The 21737-nt window shown below is 50.2% G+C and overlaps 1 protein-coding gene across 2 annotated transcripts; it reads left to right on the forward strand.

Annotated features, from left to right (window-relative positions):
• The first annotated feature begins 188 nt into the window (after positions 1–188).
• Positions 189–21404, forward strand: ylpm1 (YLP motif containing 1). 2 transcript variants are annotated; one of them, XM_084484148.1, is made up of 21 exons: positions 189–958; positions 2044–2253; positions 2949–3137; positions 4286–5517; positions 5643–8465; positions 8909–9023; positions 9238–9382; positions 9806–9895; positions 10034–10208; positions 10832–11016; positions 11710–11867; positions 12160–12222; positions 12655–12774; positions 13203–13379; positions 13575–13658; positions 13834–13917; positions 14131–14205; positions 19055–19106; positions 19991–20112; positions 20483–20672; positions 21137–21404. In XM_084484148.1, the coding sequence occupies exons 1-20, from the start codon at positions 437–439 to the stop codon at positions 20627–20629; spliced, it is 6768 nt and encodes a 2255-aa protein (XP_084340274.1). In that variant the 5' UTR covers positions 189–436; the 3' UTR covers positions 20630–20672; positions 21137–21404. The 2 variants fall into 2 exon arrangements, with proteins under 2 accessions (XP_084340274.1, XP_084340275.1); XM_084484149.1 differs by having other exon boundaries at positions 2050–2253.
• The last annotated feature ends 333 nt before the right edge of the window (positions 21405–21737 follow it).

The following is a 21737-nucleotide window of genomic DNA, read 5'->3' on the forward strand; positions in this document are numbered from 1 at the left end:
TTCCATATGAGGCATCTGAAGTATCTTAACGACGTTTATTTCGCCTTTTATCCTAGTCGTTACGTTAAGGTCCAGCCCCACCGATGGACGAACCACTCCGACCCCTGGCGGAATTTATGAAAAACAGTAACCGGATATTACCAACAGACCAGCGGTGACGCACATCCGTGCATCACAAGCGAGGCTGTTGCAGGGCTACTAGCTAACCGTCCAGGCTACAACGGAAATTCCCCAATACACCTAATTCATCTTTTTCTCTCTCGAAAGTGAAATATTTCTGAACCGATAGCCGTACTTTCAGCCCCAGGTCTCGGATCGCCATAGCCTCGTGATGCAAACGAGACCGCTGTTTAAAAGATAGATCACTTCTAGCCCAGTATCCCGAACCCAGGACCCGGGTTCGCATGTGAGCACAAAGGCCCGGTGCACCGTCCCGATGTCCAACATGTTCCCCTCCTCCTGGGGAAACTATGGGGGAAACCATCAACCGCAGAACTTCGGTGGGCCCGCGCCCCGAAAGCAGCACCCGGCTGGGGGCCAGACCGCACCGGCGGCGGGCTTCGGCGCGGCCCCGGCCGGGGGCTCGGCTCTGTTCTCCAGCCTGCAGGAGCAGCATCTGCAGCAGATGCAGCAGCTGCAGATGCTGCACCAGAAGCAGCTCGAGTCGGTGCTGCATCACAACAGCGCTGCGGGGTCGTACGGGGGTGGAGGTGGGGGTGCCGCGGGTTTTTCTGCACCGTCGTGGCAGTCGGAAGCGTCGGGGCATGCGGACAATGTTTTTGAAGGTGCCCAGGCCTTTTATAACCAGCAGGACGAGGCCCAGGCTCAGTCCACAAGAGGGCCGGAACAGGCTCGTCCCCCTCTACCGCAGACCGCCGGGGGGAAGCCCAACCCTCCCCCTTCAGAAGCACCGTCAGCCGGGGGTCCGCCGACTAATGACGGTCCTAAGTCGAAAGAGGTACACGTGAACATAATTATAGGCTGCATATGCTCAGGATTGATATGCACAACACTTCTCAGAAAGGATGAATTCTCCATACTTTTTTAGAAACCTGCAAACATAGCAAATTAGTTTTTTTGATAGTGCTTTGCCAGCTACAATTGGAACAGTAAAAAGCATATTTGATTTGTTTGATTTCAATGTAATTGACGCTGAACACACTCACTCACTCAAATGATCTCTCTCAAATGATCTCTCACACACTTTTTGGCCTTAAGTCTTACAATAATCTACCTATGTAGGTAACATTGTAGGAATGTGAAACAATTGGAATACTTGATTCAACCTGTATTATAACTGCCAGAAAAGTTCTTGAAATGGGTTTTTGGAACATAGACAGTTAGTGATAACAAATACAAGAAACTGAGCATGTAAAGCAGTTTGCACTCCTCTACTTCACCTTTATTCTTTACTTGTTATCACAATCTTCAATAATGCTCTCTGTAAACCACTTTCCATATTATGGTTACCGGCACGGTGCTCTGTTTTGTCTTGTTGTTTATAAGCATCAGTTCTTTTGAGTGTTGCATTCATCATGCATATTACTACTGAGTTATATATTAAGTTCAGAAGATGCATTTATTAAAAGCTACTCAAAGTAAAACATTTGGATACAAGTACGGTAAGGGCCCAGCTTAGTTCGGGCCTACAGGGAGAGTGACGGCCTACAGGGAGAGTGACGGCCTACAGGGAGAGTGACACCCTGCAGGGAGAGTGACAGCCTACAGGGAGAGTGACAGCATACAGGGAGAGTGACGGCCTACAGGGAGAGTGACAGCATACAGGGAGAGTGACGGCCTACAGGGAGAGTGACGGCCTACAGGGAGAGTGACGGCCTACAGGGAGAGTGACGGCCTACAGGGAGAGTGACAGCATACAGGGAGAGTGACAGCCTGCAGGGAGAGTGACAGCATACAGGGAGAGTGACACCCTGCAGGGAGAGTGACAGCTGAGCCTACAGGGAGAGTGACAGCCTGCAGGGAGAGTGACAGCCTGCAGGGAGAGTGACATGTGTGTTGACATGCTGGGTTGTTTCCCTGCAGGAGCAGCAGCAGTACTGGTACAAGCAACACCTCCAGAACCTCCAGAAGCTGAAACATGACGGGGCCAGGCAGAACCAGGCGGGGAGCGACGCCCCTTTCCCGTCCCACGGTCACTCTGCCCCGCCCCTCCCTTCAGAACCACCCAAGAGCGCACCGCCCCCGCCTCCACCCAAAGAGGAGCCCCCCGTACCTCCACCACCTCCCGAGGATGTAAGCATGTCTTTTCTTTGTTGCATTGGATAGGTGACATATTATACCACCAGGTGTGAGTGTGATTAGCCGTTACGTAGATGTATGATGGATAGATGAGCAACAGTCCACTGGTTAGGCTGGCAGACTGATCTATCCAGCACACATCTAGGTGGACACGCCCACTTGTGATGTCAGAAGAGGCCGATTTTCAAAATCCCTTGTAATGGCTAATCACACTCACACCTGGTGGTATAATATGTCACCTTTAAAGGCCCCATCCAGCTGAGGTCAGATACCATGTTTTTATCATCTACTTTCGCCCACATATTTGGGCAGGACCTACCTTTTCCAGAAATTGAGTTTTTCGCAATTGCCGTGGACCGTGGTAGAGCTTTGCTACAGCAGCACAGCACTAAGTAACCTTGACATTCAAACCATTAAAAACCAAAGCTTGTTGTTAATCACCCTGCTATGGGTGACAGTTGACAATAGAGCAATTTGTAAAATACTTTTTTTATGCCTGCACTAGGGCAGTGCAGGCATGTGTTATGACTATGTAATACAGCCTTGTCTCAGAAGTAAGCACAAATGCAAAATTTGAAAATTCACTAGTTACATTGCATCTTTCATCTCGGTTTTCAGATTTTTTCTAAAGGCAGTCTTACTCCATTATTGATTCATAATCCATATGCTAACATATTGATCTTCCCCAGCCGGACCTTCCCAAGGACCCGGAGGAGGTGGCGCGCCTGCAGCAGCTGCAGGCCGCAGCAGCGCAGTGGCAGCACGTGCAGCAGCAGAGGGCTGGCATGCAGTACCAGGCGCTCATGCAGCAGCACGAGAAACTGCAGAACATTCTGGAGAAGTACCAGCAGTTCATCCAGCAACCCGCAAATCTACAGGTAGAGGCGTCGTTTTTTTGTTATGTTTTCGAGGCGTTATTGAGATAGTCTCTATTTAAATTAGGGATGGCGAAAATTTAAAATATTCTTGACCGACCGCCGAGCCTCATTAACCGGTTGAAACCGGTTAACCGATCAGATAAAAATGTGCTATTTGAAATAACAGCCATTTCGAGCCACGCCAGCCACCTGCTATTTCGTAACTCTGCTTATCTCTCTCCTGCTCTGCCTCCGGCTCACACACACGCACACACTCTGCCCCGGCCCCGCCCTTCCACTCACGTCACTTTTTTTTTAATCCCCTACAGCGCGAAACATGGAGTCCAAATGGCTCCATAGTTTGGAAATGGTTTGGGTACAAGGTGATAGAGTTGAAAATACAGGTTTGATGTGAGCAGACACGGGTATAGCACCCTGTCTGTCCCAGTGAGAGGCAGTGGCTGTAACAGCGGCACGACCTGTGTTTGAATTGAAACACGAGGCGTGCTTATTGCAAGTTGACCGTGTGTAGAGAGCGGGCTCGAACGCCCACAATGGTCTTGAGATGGCGCGGACCTGGTTGAGACCCTGCGCGGGATTCACCAGGGGCCAATCGGAAGAGGGCAGCGTTAGGAGCTCATTTGAAACATTGCCGCGGCTCATTTAAGAAAATAACAGCTCTGAAGAGACGCCGCTTGAGTTTGGAGGAGACTGTGGTGCTAATAATAATAAAGCAAGATGATGATCATCATTACCTTATCTGTTACCATTGAAGATCCTGAAATGTAGTAATTTCATCGGTTAAACATCGGTTAACATCCCTAATTTAAATATCAATTTCAAGTCTTTATTATTGCCAAGCGACACAAATTGTCTGGAATTGATTTTGGTGATTTGGCTCACAGGACAGTACAAGACCACACGGAACAAGGGAGACAAATCTGACTGGACATACAAAAAATACATCACATTGAAAATAGACACATGCGTTGTTACCAGTATGAAAAGAATTGTTGATAAAACAAAGCAGAACGAACACAGACACAGAGCCACACCGTGTTGCTATAGGTCAGCGCCATATTGACACACTCAGGAAAGACGCACCTTGGCTGAAGTCCGATATAGGCTAGATTAAACACAACCATAACAGTATTTTATGTTTTCTACAGTCGATGTCCAGTGAGATGCAGCTCAGGCACTACGAAACCCAGCAGCAGCAGTTCACCAAGATGTACCAGGACTGGGAACACACCTTCCAGCTCTGGCATGACCAGTTCCAGACCTACCCTCACAAAGACCAACTGAAGGACTACGAGCTCCAGTGGAAACAGTGGCAAGAGCAGATGAACGCCACCAATGCCCACCTGCAAGAGCGCGTGGCCACCCTGAGAACTATGGTGCCCTACCAGTATGGCAGTGGCATGGCGGACCAGTACAGCCAGTACCCGGGGAAGGACTTTGCCGGTGGTCCTCAAGGCTCCATGTCCCAGGGCCAGCCGTCTCAAGGCTCGGCATCACAAGGCCAGCTGTCTCAAGGTTCATCGTCCCAGGGCCAGATGGCCCAAGGCTCCATGCTCCAGGGCCAGATGGCCCAAGGCTCCATGCACCAGGGCCAGATGGCCCAAGGCTCCATGCTCCAGGGCCAGATGGCCCAAGGCTCCATGCTCCAGGGCCAGATGGCCCAAGGCTCCATGCTCCAGGGCCAGATGGCCCAAGGCTCCATGCACCAGGGACAGATGTCCCAGAGTCCAATGTCCCAGGGCGGGACGTCCCAGGGTGCAACTTCCCAAGGTTCGATGTTCCAGGGCCAGATGGCCCAAGGCTCAATGCTCCAGGGTCAGATGTCCCAAGGATCGATGTTCCAGGGTCAGATGTCCCAAGGTTCAAGGGCCCAGGGTCCAATGTCTCAGGGCCAGATGAACCAAGGCTCAATGTCTCAGGGCCAGATGAACCAAGGCTCAAGGCCTCAGGGGCAGATGAACCAAGGCTCAATGTCCCAGGGCCCGATGTCCCAGGGCCAGATGTCCCAGGGCCAGATGTCCCAGGGCCAGATGAACCAAGGCTCAATGTCCCAGGGCCAGATGTCCCAGGGTTCAATGTCCCAGGGCCAGATGTCCCAGGGTTCAATGTCCCAGGGCTCAATGTCCCAGGGCTCAATGTCCCAGGGTTCAATGTCCCAGGGCCAGATGTCCCAGGGCCAGATGCCCCACGGCCAAATGTCCCATGACCAGATGTCCCAGGGCCCGATGTCTCAAGGGCCAAGGGGTCAAGGGCCGAGGGGTCAAGGTCCAAGACATGGATTTGGACAACCGTCAGAGCCTAATGCTGTTAGAGGCGGTGTCCCTTCCCCTATGGGAGAAAGACAGATGGGTCCCGGACACTACGGCCCCAGAGGACAAAGGTGAGCCGTACATTTTAATATTATTATTCCGATGTAATATTTTGTAAAGATTCTTGTCATTGTTTCTCTTGTCAGAATTCTTCCCGTATGATTCTTCAATTCTTTATATTTATTTTTATCGACAGGCCTGATGGTCCGAGAGGAAACGGCCCCAGGTTTGACCAGTCCCAGCAGCGCTTTGATGGTCCTTCCCGATTTGAACGGGCCCCATTCGATCAGAACCCGAGAGGCTTCGCGCCGCGCTTTGGGCAGCCGCCTAGATTCGATCAGCCCCCGAGACAACCCGGACCCCAAAACCGCTTCGAACGGCCGCCCGGACCCCAACCTCACTTTGAGCGGCCCCAGGGACCCCAACAGCGTACCCCAGCTCCAAACCAGCAGCACCCCTCCGCCCCCCATCAAAGGCCTCTAGCGCCCAATCAACGGCTTCCAGCACCCAACCAGAGGCTTCCCACGCCCAACCAGCGCGCGCCCACACCCAACCAGCACGCTCCCACTCCCCAGCAGCCCCCGGCACAAGGCCTCAAGCCTAAGACGGAGCCCTCGAGTACACCACCGGCCAATACCCCCTCCAAGGCCCCCGTGAAGCCCGGGCCCATGTCGGCCAAAAAAGAACAGGACTCCACGCCGAGCAAGGTCAAAGCGGAAGACATGGCGGACGACAGCCTGGACGGCACCAGCAGCTTCTTCTTGCCCACCGACCCCATTCCGCAGACGACCCACGGAAAGGAAGATGCCAAAAAAACACTGGGCGCTAGTAACGACAAACCCAACACTGCGGCTCCTTCGCCCGCGGCGCCAAAGAGCTCCGCTCCCGCACAGGCCAACCTCAAACCGGGTGGCCAACCGGGGTCCAACAGCGGCCACGGAGCCCAGAACGCCGCCAAGGCCCCTGAAGGCAAGCCACCGGCCAAACCCCCCGCGCAACCGCAGCCCAACGCGGAACCGCCGAAGCCTGCCCTACCCTCCGTGGCACGGGGGCGGGGCAGGGGGCAGCCTCCTCCGCCGCCTCCTCCGTCCCCCCACATGCGGGGGCGGGGCCGCGGGCTGGCGCCGGGGCGCGGCGGCGGCGGCGGTGGGGGGTTCAACAGCTTCCCGCCGCCGGACCAAACGGACGGCATGGCGTTCGGCTACGGCGAGCAGCAGAGCGAGGACATGGCGACGCAGGAGCAGCAGCAGCAGCAGCAGCAGGAGGAGGAGGACTACTACTGGCAGGACCCCCCCTACGAGGAGCCCGAGGCGGAGGCGCCGCCGGAGCAGGAGCTGTGGGTCCCCGAGGAGCACCACTTCCCCCCCCAGGAGGACGACTACTACGACGAGTCGGCCATGGGCGGGCCCATGATGGGCCGGGGGCGCTTCCCCCAGCGGAGGGGCGGAGGGCCCCCGTTACCCAGAGGAGGACCCTACATGGGCAGAGGCGGGCCCCCGATGGGGAGAGGGGGCCCCCCGATGGGGAGGGGGGGCCCCCCCATGGGGCCCTACATGGGAAGAGGCGGGCCGCCCATGGGGAGGGGCGGGCCGCACATGGGTCGCGGCGGGCCGCCCATGGGTAGAGGGGGACCCCCCATGGGCAGAGGGGGACCCCCCATGGGCCGAGGGGGTCCGCCCGCCGGGAGAGGCGGGCCCCCCATGGGGATGGCCGGGCCGATGGGGAGGGGGGAGCCGATGGACAGGCACTGGGAAGACCCCGAGTCGGCCGAGTGGGGGGAAGAGGAGCCCTACTGGGAGGACTGGAGACCCCCCATGCGGGGCATGAGACCGCCGTTTCCGCCCGGGCGGGGGCGGCCCCCCCCCCCGCGCGGCCACCCGGGCATCATGCACCCGGGGCGCGGGCGCCCACCGTTCGCGCCCCACGGGCCCATGGACCACGGGCCGCCGCTGGGGCCCCCGGCGGAGCCCGAGGGCATGGAGATGGACCCCATGATGGACCCCATGATGGACCCCATGATGGACCCCATGATGCACCCCATGCACCACGGGGGCCACGAGCCCCGCGGCCGGCCCATGCGCCACGACATGGCGAGGGGCCGCATGCTGCCGCCGCAGCAGCAGCGCGAGATGCGGGAGCCGATGCTGGAGGAGGCGCCGGCGTACGACGAGGACATGGAGAAGGACGGCGAGTGGCATCGACCGCCGCAGCAGCAGCCGCCGCCGCAGCAGCAAGCGCCGCAAGGGCGGGGGCCCCCCGCGCCGCACGAGCTGATGGACCGGGAGCCCGTCCGGGGGGGCCCTCAGCTCGGCCGCGGCATGGGCCGGGGGACGCAGCACTCGCCCGGGGGGGCCCCGCACGACGAGGGGCGGCGGGAGGCCATCGTGGAGGACTACGGCCACGGCGAGGCGCGCTACGGCTGGCGGCCGCCGCCGCCGTCGTCCCGCGAGTACCCGCCCGACGACTACGAGCACGAGCGGCGCTACCACGACCCCGACTGGGAGCGGGAGCGCTCCACGCCGGCCCGGGACTTCTCGCCCCGCGTGCCGCCGCCGCCGCCGCCCGAGCGCTACAGAGACGGCGCCTGGCCCGACGACCGGGACCGGGCGCGGCCGTCCTACCCGTACGACGAGCCGGAGCGGGAACGGGAGCGGGCGAGGGGGGAGCTCCGGATACGGGAGTACCGGGACGAAGCGGCGTACCGACGCGAGGAGCCGCCCCATCCCGAGTGGGAGCGGTCGGCCCGGCCCCCCCCCGCCCCGCTGCCGGAGAGGACCTACCCGTCGGAGTACGACGCCCCCCGGCCCCACTACGGAGACCACCACCGCGGGGAGCCCGCCGTCGCCATGGACGCCATGGCGGGCCCGCAGGCGGCGGCGGCTGCGCCGGTCGGCGGCCGCCCGGACGCCCCGCCCGACCCGGGCGCCCAGGGGGGCGGCGGGGCGGCGGGGGTGCTGGCCCTCTCGCAGCGGCAGCACGAGATCATCCTGAAGGCGGCCCAGGAGCTCAAGTTCATCAGGTGAGTTACCCTCGTCGTTGTTTTTGGGTTTGTGTTGTGAGACGAGCCCCGCGTGGATTGGTCAGTGGTGTTCTTCTCACACCCGTTTGCAATAAGAGTACTGTTGACAGTACACTCTACACGCAGTACTGAGTACACGCTAACAGTACTACTGAGTACTGTAAGCGTGTTACTGTCACACTGAAGATTGATCATGGTTTTGTAATGTGATGGTTTTAGAAAATTGTATTTTTGATCAATTGCATTACGTTTATTTATGTAAAGAAACAACGTGAAAGGACTTGGAGCATTAATAATCTATATCTGACCCCGTTACATCATCCATGTATAGTATACATCAATATGGCAAAACGTTTTTGGTCAGGTGACGCATGGGGCAATATGCGTTGGTTGAATCAAATGATGATAATCTAATGTTGTTATCCTCAACGCTCCTTTGACAGAGAGATGCAGGAAGGGGTGACGGAAGCCCAGCCCGCCGCCCCGGAAGTCCCGCCTGAACTTCCAGCCGGCCTCCTGGGCTTGGAGATCCCCGCAGAAGTCAGGAACGCTCTCAAGGTCCGACATTATCTTATTATGAGTGGCTCAACCTGTGAGCGGTCAATGGAGTCATTACCATCCCGATAGTAAGAATAAGTGGTTGGCAGAGAGGGTGTGGCATGGTGGCATTTTCACACCCTCTCTTCCAACCCTCTTTCTTCTTCACCTTCGCTTCCCTAATGGAGTTCCTGCTCGGTGTATGTGGTTTGTGAACATATATCTCTGTCTACAGGGCATGGTTGCGTCTGCACAGCCAGTGGCTGGTGAGCCACCGGCCTGGGACAGCATGTCTCACAGCGCCGGCTACCATCCACCGCCTGCCGCTGCCCCAGCACCTGCTCTGCTCCCCAAGACTGTGGACTACGGACACGGACATGGTAGGGCCGCGGCATTGGTCCATACATTCACATTCAGGAATTTTGACTCTTCTATCAAGATTTTGATCAAGATTTTGGGGATGAGCAGTAGTCAAGTAGTCATGACATAGCCACATTACCGTCTGGTTGTGTTATGGACAATGTTTTATCCAAAGTGTCTTACTGAGTTGAGATCCGGGACCAGAGCTTTACTTTGAGAATTGAGTCGCTCAAATCTTTCCAACATTAGCGGGTGTTGATTTAAGACCCTGCATGAGATATGGACCATTGAAGAGCAGTTACAGGTCAGGGGTACCTGGGGAGTGAACCCAGTATCTTCTTGACGCAACTCTACACTAACCTGCCCAATCTACCCCAGGGCGGGTTAGTGTAGCGGAGTGTGTAATCTACCCCATGTTTATATATTCATTCCTTTATTTCCAGAACCAGGCACCACGGTGGAGCGGATCTCGTACGGGGAGCGCATCGTGTTGAGGCCGGACCCCCAGCAGACAGACCGGGCGTATGAGAAAGGTGAGTCTCCTACCGACGAAAGTTACCAGAACGGTTTTTTTTGGTTTTATCTCATCACAAAAAGCTCCGTTTACGTCGCCTCATTCCCATGCTCACTGAGGGATCCGTTATTCCCATTCTCCCCCGTTTCCCTTCCAGAACCCCTCGGACTCAGAGACCCGTACGGCCGGGACCCGTACTACGACCGGCGCCCGGACCCCTACGCCGACCGGAGGGAGTACAGCCGGGAGCGCGAGTCCTACCGGGACAAGCCGCCCTTGGACTACGAGAGGGAGCGCTTCGACCGGGACCGCTACCCCCCGAGGGACGACAGGTACGGCCGTTCCGTTTGGCCTTCCCGAGAGACTGTCTGTCTTGTCTGTTTTCTGCAAAACCGCCCCGACGTTTAACATGGCTTTCTCTCTCGTCTGCTTTCGCCTCAAGCACCCAATCGATGCTGGTTGACGAAAGGTAGAGCATCACGTTGCAGTGTCTTACATGTGGTTTTAGTTTAGCCAGCACGTGCGCGTGTAGCGGTTATAGTACCAGAAGGTGACCCGTTATACCACCAGCTGTGAGTGGGATTAGCCGATTAGCCATTTTCAAAACGGCATTTTCAAAACAAGCTGTTTTGAAAATGTGCCTCTTCTGATATCCCAAGTGGGCGTGTCCACCTAGATGTGTGCTGGATAGATCAGTCCACCAGCCTACCCGGCGGACCGTGGCAAACGTCGCTCGTCTATCCGTCACACATCTAGGTGGACACGCCCACTTGTGATGTCAGAAGAGGCCGATTTTCAAAACGGCTTGTAACGGCTAATCACACTCACACCTGGTGGTATAATATGTCACCTTTAATACGACGAAATGAACAACACTGTTGCGTCGCGAGACAGAAAGAGGAACCTACAAACTCAATTTTTGTCTTTTTTTTTTCCCTTTTGCTTCCTCCTGCAGACCCCCTTTCGGGGCCCACCCGCCGCGCCCCAGCTACCGCGACCGGGAGCCGCGCGAGGACAGCGCCGGCCGTGACCGCGAGGACCCCTACGCCCGGCCCAGCTACGACCGACCCTCGTACGAGCGCACGCCGCTGGAGTGCGGCGGGCCGCCGGAGCGCTACGCCCACCGGTCCTCACCGTACGGTACGTCTGGATCCTTTCCCGAACGTACGCTCATGTTGTCCGCAACTCGTCGATTGCGCGCGATCTTGGTGAGTTGCCGCCCCCTAGCGGCCTAACGGAGGGAGGGCGGTCGGCGGCGTTAGCCGGGGGGTTGTGGGTTTGAGTTCCTGTCTGGGGTGTTCTGGAAGCGCTGACGGCCTGTAACCCAGAGCGCCATGGTTTGGCTGGTGGTGTCTTTTTTTTCCAGACGTTTTCCATCTGGGAATTAAGGACGATTTTAACGGTTGCTGTGTTTGTAGTAGTCTGTGCTCGTGTCTTTTTGACACAAACATTGCGTTGGAGTATTTTTTTCCGTACGTGGAGTGCACTCTTTTGACATTTATTCGCATGTCTGTTTCAAAAGGAGAATTCTTTTTAGATGAAGCAAGCCATGTATTTATTTTTCACCTTTAGGTGGCAGCAAACTAATGCGGCCAAGTGTGTGCCCGTGCTCTTTAAAATAATTTTCATTCAATTTTCCTATTAAATCATTTAGCATACACTTTCATCAATAGCAAATTGATAAATGCAAGTGATTCTTTTGTTTTGGTTGAATGCCACTCACGTGTCGAGGTTGGGCATCCTACTCAAGGACGTCCACAGGTAGACGGGCGGCTTCACGGTGAGACCCTCACCACTGACATGAAACCCTTTCCTTTGTCTCCCATCGTCCAGGTGAGAGGAGGGCCTTCCCAGAGGAGCGCGGCCCGGGCCCGGCCTCGTCCCTCCCCGCTCCGCCCCAGCCTGCCCCCCCGCGGGCCGAGAAGAAACCAGAGACCAAGAACGTGGACGACCTCCTCAAGCCCCCGGGCAGGACGTCCCGTCCAGAGAGGGTACGCAAAACCCACCGCCCCGGTGCCTCTCAGTCAACTCAAAACACGGTTAAATGACGTAAATGCACGAGCAAGAGTGTCAGCTTCTCGAAAAATCAGTGTCAGGTCCCAGCACCACACGCACACACGCACTCTATCTCTCCCCAGGCATAGGAGCCTCACCTGGGGGCTCCGGGCTCCAGCACCCCCCCCCCACACACACACACACACACACCCACACACACACACACACACACCCACATGCACTCTGTCACTTGACTGAATGTTTAAATATGTAATCATTGTCTTTCAGATTGTCATCATAATGAGAGGACTTCCTGGCAGCGGTAAAAGTCACGTCGCCAAGCTGATCCGAGTAAGTTGATTTATGGGGAAATTAGTTTCCCAGATGATGTTGACATATTGAGGTTTATCATATCGGTAGCCTCATAGGGTAATTGCCCAAGTCATATTTTGGCCAAAATTGTGATATCTATCTTGACTCTATTCTCCTAACGCTGCTGATTCAATGTACCTCATTGGCTATATCCTCAGTCACAGTGCTTTTTACGTTCCATGTAAAAAGCTGCCTGAGTCATGTATTTAACTTGTATTTAAGCATTTTTTACGCTAAAAACAAGATGCACCTCAAAATATGACTTGGGCAATTATGCTATGAGGCTAACGATATATAGTGGTGGAGCACTTGTAAAAGTTACATCTTATGATTCGACAGTGGATCTTTTGCCCTCTGCCTGTGTCAACCTAACTTGGTGTGTCCTTCCCCCGTCCTGCTCCTGAACTTCAGGACAAGGAGGTGGAATGTGGGGGCGCTCCACCCAGAGTCCTGGTCCTGGACGACTACTTCATGACGGAGGTGGAGAAGGTGGAGAAGGACCCAGACACGGGGAGGCGGGTGAAGAACAAGGTCCGTTCTGACCAGTCCACCAAACACTTTCACCTGACAGCGATGTTATATTACCACAACCCTCTAACTTAGGGCTGTGCAATTAATCCAATTTTGATCGTGATTTCGATCAAAATTTCGATTTTTGGGTCAAACAATCAACAAATTAATACAATCGAGTTGAAACAAGTTTATTTTTTTATAAAAAAAAGTATATTTATATTTATTCATGAAATGTTTTATAGAAATTGCAGAACAGCTGGATTCGTATTTGTACATTATTTTTTTGGGGAGCAATGCTGAATGAATGGATCATGTTTTCAAACTCAAAAATAATCCTCTGAATAATCGTGATTTCAACATTGACCAAAATAATCGTGATTATGATTTATGTTTTCCCTTAATGGAGCAGCCCTACTCTAACTCATGAAACAAATCGCACCGCACAGGTGCTGGAGTACGAGTATGAGCCGGAGATGGAGGACACGTACCGGAGCAGTCTGCTGAAGACCTTCAAGAAGACCCTGGACGACGGCTTCTTCCCCTTCATCATCATGGACACCATCAACGACCGCGTCAAACACTTTGAGCAGTTCTGGAGCGCGGCCAAGACGAAAGGCTTCGAGGTAGGCCGGGCGCGGCTCTCTTCGGGGGGGTCTGGGGTTCACGTCACAACACGCTCGGTGAGGCCGTGTCCTCCTGTGTTTTGTAGAATGACGGGTTAACCTTAATCGACGCTGAGATGATGCTCTGGGATCGAGGCGAGATGTTTGTCAAATGTCGTCGTTCCCGTCACCACAATGGCCACGTTCTCCCCTTAGGTGTACGTGGCCGAAATCACGGCAGACAACCAGACGTGTGCGAAGAGGAACGTCCACGGACGCACGCTGAAGGACATCGCAAAGGTCTGTCCATCTGCGGCTCACATAAAAAGATTTATATATCTGTATTAGTCCGTAAGCATACCAAAGCAAACTTGTTGCTGATGAATGCAGAAAACAACCCTTTGTCATGGAGGTCCTGGTTGGGCGTGCTTTGGGGGTCCTACATTCATTAAGGTTGCGTTTAAATTTTCCCCAGATGTCGTCCAACTGGGAGCTGTCGCCACGTCACATGGTGCGCCTGGACGTCCGCTCTCTGCTTCAGGACGCCGCCATCGAGGAGGTAACGTCTCGTCCCTGAGCTCTTATGTATCCTAGCATTCCAGCACTGTTTCCGTCTCACGGTTTCCCTGCTGTTGTCCAACGAGGCCCAGTGCTGCTCGCCTCCCGCTGCGTCATGAGACCCAGTACTTTTCCATCATCGGCTTGTCAAGCGAATCGTACTCAAGCGTGGATTCGTGAGCTGCTGAACTGAACCCCCATTTTGCATTGCCAGGTCGAAATGGAAGACTTCAATCCTGAGGACGAGACCAAGGAGATGAAGAGGGAGGAGGAGGAAGAGGGCGACATGGTAGGATCACGCCAACAGTCTCTTTTGTTGCCACATAGTCGGCAGTCTCATTTCTCCACCGGTTGATCGGTCATACTTGTCATGGGAGGTGGACCCTCAGCCGCTTTCATTTGACTCCGCCGGTCAAACCGATTGTATTACCATAGCCCTTAATCTCAGCCTCAAAGGGCTTCACAGGCACACATTATACAGCGTCCTCCGACACTAAATCCAGTGAAGCCTTACAAATAACTGTCTCCTCGAAAATTAGGGATGTTTTTATGATTATAGCTGAGGCTTTAGATTTTGAAGATGATGTTTCGTTAGTCGCAAACAAACAAGTTGAGTTGACAGTAACTTGTGTTGATTGAGGGGTGATAATATATTAGTAATATAAATATTTATGTTCTTTGTAGATTGGCTATTCTTCAGCTCTAATATTTCTAAGATTAGAGCTTTTTGTTAAATGTTCTATAACCATGGTCCAATTCATAAATCAATTATTTTCTTCTGGCTCTGGCAAAAACACTCAACTGTCAGGTGGAAGCTGAGAGCTTTCCTCATGTGTAGAAAGAACAAAGCAGCCCAACTCTGTAAATCTAAGAAATATAAATAGCCAGGGTTGAATGACACCATCATCGTCAGCTCTGTCTGAAACCCTTGGGTTCTGAGAACCAGGGAACCTGTATCCATGGCATCCTGTTTACTGTTGCCACGACGACGTTGATAAGTCCACACACTGACCCAAGCCACATTAATCATGCACTTTACTCTACCTCAAGTAGTTTTCCATGAAATGCACTCTCCATGATGGCAGACCATTTCTAATATGAAAATGTTCTGCCATTGGAGGTTTTGTGTACATCATACAAAATGTGTCATAATTGAAAGGAACAACATTTATCAGTTGTTCATGAAGTAGATTCACCGCATTACTAACTTGTTGTTCACGGTCCTTCCGGTGCCTCTTAAACATCCGTCCTCATCTGCTGTTATTATCACTATTCAATGTTAACCCATGCTCAATGTCCACAATTTCTGAGCGCTGAGGGTACTATTCCACCGAGGGCACGGGTGCAAAGCACTACAAATGGACCACTGGAATCCATGAGTGAGCTGGCACCTGCCTCACACAGTAATTGCAATAATAATACTTTGGTTTTCATACATTTGGTTTGTGCACATACATGTGTGAAAGTAAGAAAACTAAAAAGTTCTGGCTCTGCACAGAAACAGCATATACAAAAAGTGGTCAATGGGAGACTGAAGTGTAAAGAGAACTAGTTTGGAAACTACAGCAGACCTAAAGCCTCATAAGACTAAATTTACATTTGGGCATTTAAGGGACACCTCGACACTCCTTCCAACCTTCTACCTTACAAGTCAACCCGCTCTAGCTCCTGAGCCACTGCTGCCAAATTCTACTTCTTTGTCAAAGAGCTGCTGTAGGTGGGTCGCCACGCCAACGGTCGCATGCATCGTTCAGTGTGGTGAGCATCGTCTGGCGATCGGGGTGGGGGGGGTTACATGGCGTCGTACTCACGCACGTGCTAGCGAACCTCTTGCACTAGCCTATCACGAATGAACCAGACTCGAATGAACTCGTTGCGAGAAAGACGAAACGGGTCCCCCTGGACGCATAGCTACGTTTTAGTAACGAGAGAAGACCCCTCCCTATGGCAGCTTTATGACACAAGAACCATGGACCACCAGCAGTGGGTTTTAGTCTGATACAACCAATCACAGGAAAACATCCATTAATTTTAGTAGGACTAATTACATAACTGGTAGCACCGGTTAACACAAATGGTAACAAGAGAAATGCAACCAAATTATGAGGAGGCTGTTAAGTCGAAAGCAGGACAGCCAGGGCACACTATAAAACTGACAAAGATGTACAGTACATGTTACAGTACTGTACAGTTTAGTTTGGTTAAGGATTTACATATGGATTACCATGTTTACATGGTAACCAACATAATTGCAGTTTTCATGATCTGTATTTTGGTTCTCTGAGTCACTTGTGGAAGATCCCCTTTGTGGAATCTTTGCTCTAAATCTTGGGTTAATTTAACATCTTAATATGACAAAGTAAATAAATGTATCTAGATGTACCAACTGCATTATGATTGGGAATTGATCCAATTGTCATACTGACCTACAGTGTTTAAAGAGATGAAATACATCGCTGCTCAGACGGAGCTTCACCATCCACACACAGTGATGTTATACAACAAGTGTTTGAAAAGCCCAACATTCTCGCAGTAAACTTTGGTTTAACCCACATTGGTCGTGACGTCAGACTAGCTCGGAAAAGGTCGTCTGACGTCACGAAAAGAACGCCACCTTTCAGTGTTTTGGGGAGAATGGGAAAACTTATTTCAGTAACGGGGATAAAATGGTATCGATTATAATGTTGACGATCATATCAGGTTTTGGGTTCACTGGCTCTTTAAATGGCGTTAACTATTCCACTGATTGCCATAAAGCAAATTAAGATCAATCTAATGGTCAATCTGATGCCAGTTTGACAGTTTCCTTCATGCCATTTCGAACACAATGTGATGCTTCCACCTAAGAGTCACTGACACAAAAAAACAAAGATGTTCACTGAGTGTGAATTCCGGTTCTCCTTCTTACACCGTTTTGTACCCACCCCTCACAGGGCGCATGGGTCAATGAGAGGCTGAATCAAGTTGGAATAATTTAACAAAAAACGAAATGTATCTTAGTAGACTGCAAAATGATCTAGTACCTATACTTCTAACAGAAGCCATAGGTTTTTACTTCCTAAAATGACGTGAATAATATGCATACAGAATTCTCTGCATGATTAGGCCATTTAATCTAGTGAACAGGATTTCAACCGGATGTCCAGGAACACTGGCGCATCCGACTTGTAATCAACAAGTCTTTGGCAAAAATCTGAATCTGTCCGATGTTTCCATCGAACAGGAAATCTGAATTTTGCCTCAGTTTTGTATTTGTTAGTTTGCGGTACAGTAATGCAGGGATTTCCATGATGATAGAAAGTATCATGAAACAAAAGTTGATTGTCTGGAAGATGTCATATTTATTTGCTATAATATTTATTATATTACATTTTTAATCATTTATTTATTTATCATTTGATTCACAATTATGGTAAATATTAAAATTACAACTATTTTCGAGACTGTTGTATATTAAAATAAAAAAATTATATTTTCATCTTCTGTATATAGTTGTAAATTGATTTCTTATCCAAACCTCCCAGAGAAGACTAAAGACACATTGCGTATAACATTCTGTTGTCACCATGGTTACAAAATTGGCATGTAATATGCTGGTTAATTTATTTGGGAGATTTGGATGAGATTTCAACATGGCACTCAAACAAATGAGAACATTTTCCAGTGGGCATTCTCTGAGGTTGCTGAGCAATGAGCATACCCACTTTGACAGTTTTTCTATTATATATATATATAAATAGATATTAGCTCAGATCACTGTGATCTGGCTGGTATGTGTGGTCAGAAATGAAAATGCAGACTTCAAGACTGAAGCTTGCATCAATATACAAATGCTGTAAACTAGACACCCGGGGTCTTTACCTTATATCTTTTATGAAATATTTGGTGAAATTGATAGCAGAACCAATGCACACCAGTACATTAAGATTTCCGAAATAAATATTGGATTATATAAATATGAAAAATTTAACTAGTGGAAAGTTCAAAATCGATTGTGAGAAATGTTTGTTTGAACAACCATTTAAAAACCTACTCAATCATAAAAAAATTATGTTTACAAAATAATAAGCTTGATAGACAGAATGTAAAAATGGATAGGTAGAACGGATCAATAATTTTGATTCTATAATTTTCCAAAAATACTGTAACAAAGTGCAAAGAAATGGGTAATACCCATAACAGTGAAACATTTGTGAGGAATGTACACACACCGCCACATACAGTTTAAATAACCCTAACCCTACAAACATCATGGATCTTCCACATGAGCTGGATTTTATTTTAGAGCTATATAAGATGTTCTCTTAAAGGTGCAATATGTTTATATATTTTTTAGATTCAGATGTTATTTCTCATGCGTATTAGGTAAGCCGGTCAGGTTTGTAGAGTAGGCAGGACTGGACGTAGCCTGAAATGGCTACGAAATGGCTAAATCATGCATATTGTACCTTTTTAAGATTCTTCAGCTTCAATCCATCCCAATAAAGCATGAGCTATGTATCATGTCACATAGTTTAAAATGGAAAAGTTAGATTGTGGGATTGTTTGGTTTAAATATGTGCGGGCCAAAATCCCTTACTTCACTATCCTTGTATATATGGCCCCAGAAGTCATTCATCTCAGAAAGGGCCCCTATTTTACCACCGTCAGGCTGGCTAGTCTTTGCAAGCCTTTTTCTGAGCTATCCATTTATGATCACAAGTGGGCGTGTCCACCAGGAAGAAGGAAGAGACCAGCTCCTGCCTCCTAGTTGGTACAGTCCACGAGGGGGAGGGGGGGGGGGGGTGGGGGGTGGCCAGGGAGTGGATCTTTCCATCACTTGTGATTGTTATGGTTGATGGGCTTGCTTCGGGCCAATCAGCTGAAGACCCAGTGGTAAAATAGTGGCCCTTGAACTAAGCAGAAGTCACCGCATCATCCATGTTTGCATGCGACTGTGTTAACATGTCCCCCAGTGTTAATGACGTTGAATTCCAACAGATGTCGTTGTTGACGTTTTTGCTCTTATAACCTCTACCAAAGAATCTTTTGTCTCCTCTCTTCAACCAGTCTATCTCTCTCTCTACCTTCCCCCCCCAATCCCCCTCTCCCCCCCGAAGACATTTAACCGCTACAGTGTTTTGTTCTGTATAATCTAGGGTTACATTCCAAAAAGCAAATGGGAGATGGACACCTCTGAGGCCAAGCTCGGTGGGTATTTCACTTTGTTTTATGAATAACTGGTCTGGTACGCCACAAAGAGAATCGCCTCTCGCTTAGGGTTGGGTACCGGTTGGTACCGGTTCCTTTTACGACCGGTAAATACCAGGATCGAATTGCAGCGCATATTTCGGTGCCAGCTGCTGATCTAAATATCCGTTCTTAGGTGCTCCAAAACTGACCAGCCTAGCTTAGCCAATCAGATAAAAGAGGCGGGGTGTAAAGTTTTCGTTACTGATAAGTTTGCCAATTGGCTATTTGTTAACATGTAATATGTGAAAAATATGTGAAAAGTAATTACGACAAACGTAGTTCTTAAAATAATGTTGAGTTGCAGACATGGTTGTAAATTTAAAAGAACATTTTTTTAGAAGTTTGCAAGTTTGTATTTCTTATGATGTTATTGGTATTGTACTCTGTATGTGGGGTTAAATTATTAAGTTGACGTTTACGTAGGTCGTATATATTTATCAAATTTTTTGTTAAATTTCTTTGCATTTGTAATAAAAAAAAATTAAAGTTAAAGTTTTTGTTTTCTTAAATAAAAGGCACTGTTAAGGGGCCGGCCCCATTTTAACAGTAACGTTTAAGCACACCGTTATCGGAAAACCATACCCAACCCTAGTCGTACCAGACTTTTGCGGAAATATTCATTACATTTTCAAATCAATCACATTCACGTGTGACTTTTTTTAAACCTGTTAACTGAATTTTCCAGCTCTAAATCCACATGAATAGACGCTAGATTTTCAACAATGGAACTCTTTATGCAAACGTCTGGCAGGGCAGTTAGTAAAAATAATTTGAATTCATGAATTTCTACTCCCCGCCCATCCCTTAATAACGCCGGCGGCTTCGTTCTCCCATCTCCACAGACAAGCTGGACGGCATCGGGTGCGGCGGGAAGAGGAAGCGGGAGGGCGTGGCAGGCATGGAGGACTTCCTTCAGCTGCCCGACGACTACGCCACGCGCATGTCTCAGCCCGGCAAGAAACGGGTACGTTGCCCCGCGTCCACGTCGGCGGCGGATTGGCTGAGCCCGCATAAGAGGATCCACTCAAAAAGTCAGACCTGTGTTGAAGTGCCGGGCATTCGGTTGTGGTTGCCTTCGTTCCAAACGTCTCTAACAATAGCATGAGAGTGGGTATTCTTGGGTAGTGGGAATCGAACCCCTGACCCCTAGGTAGGGTTAAAACCTCGACTAGATGAGCAAGACCGGAACATAACTCAACATACCATCCACAGTCGTTTTCACGATGGGTATTGGGGTCATTTGGGTAATTTCCACATTCACCGCAAAAAGGAAATAACCAGTAATATCCATGTTTTTTTCGCTCGCCCGTGACACGTCAACGTTCTCTTCGAAGGTTCGGTGGGCGGACCTGGAGGAGCAGAAGGAGGCGGACCGGAAGCGTGCTATTGGCTTCGTGGTGGGTCAGACAGACTGGGAGCGAATCACAGACGAGAGCGGCCAGATGGCCCAGAGAGCTCTCAACCGCACAAAGTTTTTCTAAGAAGAGAAATCGCTCTTTCCTCTTGTTGTCTCTTGGAGAACTGGTACGTACTTTGTTTCCTTGTTTATTTTGTGTTTGGTAGATAGTTGAGCCGATGGGTATTTTCTCTGAGCTTTAAGAGCTGGACTAGAAAGTAAATCGTGCTAAAAAGTCAAGCTACTACTAGCTTGATTTCATTTGTCATTTAACAAAGTGTCACACCGGAGTCTAGCTCAACTCTCACGGACATCTTTAGAGAACCGCGATGGATCACTAAGAGGTTTTGACGTTTCGAGACGGCAATACATGTGGAAAGAAACGGGGGATAATTAGCTAATGTTTTAAAATAGTTCGATCTTGGCTGACAGTTTTTTGGGGTGTCAGAAGAAATGTTCCTCTGCTGTGAATCAGAAATCGACCCTGCTGTCATAAACATCAGAGCTCACCAGGGTTAACCAACTTAGTAGATATTACACAAACGTTCCCATTGATGGCAAATCATTAATGAAGTGTTGGTTTTGGTTACAGGTCTCCACTTAGTGAAAGCAAACGACTCGACGCCGGAACGAAACTGAAACAATAGTGTTACTGCTGCTTCTTAGATGTGAACTTAAATGTGAAAAGGTTTTCTTTTTAATTCTAAGTACACTTTATATCAATTGATACATTTATATTTAACGGTCTCTCTGTGATACTTTATTGTGATATGATTTGGTTCCAGGTGGGCTTGCGTTTGCAGTTTTTTTTATACTCTACAGGCTCTATGTGTCTAGCTGTAGTATTCTTTATGAGTAAATGACAAAACAATAAAAGTTTTTTAAAAAAATGAACACCCGTTTAACTTTCATTTGAGCCTTGTTCCCTTGGAAAGAACGGACATTTTGAGAAGAACAGCGAATCATGGAAGCCGACATCTTGAACCAGAAAGTAAATGAGATGGAGGTCCTACCCACTGCAGAGGCTTTGCATCCAGCCCTGTAATTAAGAGTTGGGCATTGCACAGTATTTGTATCTGTGAAGCATTATTTTGAGCCACAGCGCTCAGATAAAAAGGCAGCTAATGGAAACATGAATTGTTACAATGGCGAATGAGAGCGATGAGAGGTACAATCATTTCCTCGATGCCTAC

Source organism: Micromesistius poutassou (assembly GCF_964030765.1).
Source record: "Micromesistius poutassou genome assembly, chromosome: 19".
NCBI lineage: Eukaryota > Metazoa > Chordata > Actinopteri > Gadiformes > Gadidae > Micromesistius > Micromesistius poutassou.

What these genes read in the sequence shown, in the direction of transcription:
- ylpm1 (XM_084484148.1), top strand. Translation starts at nt 437, where the DNA reads ATGTCCAACATGTTCCCCTCCTCCTGGGGAAACTATGGGGGAAACCAT. An exon ending in GGACTACGGACACGGACATG is followed by an intron (nt 9,383 to 9,805) that starts GTAGGGCCGCGG and finishes CTTTATTTCCAG; the next exon opens with AACCAGGCACCACGGTGGAG. An exon ending in ACGTCGCCAAGCTGATCCGA is followed by an intron (nt 12,223 to 12,654) that starts GTAAGTTGATTT and finishes CCTGAACTTCAG; the next exon opens with GACAAGGAGGTGGAATGTGG.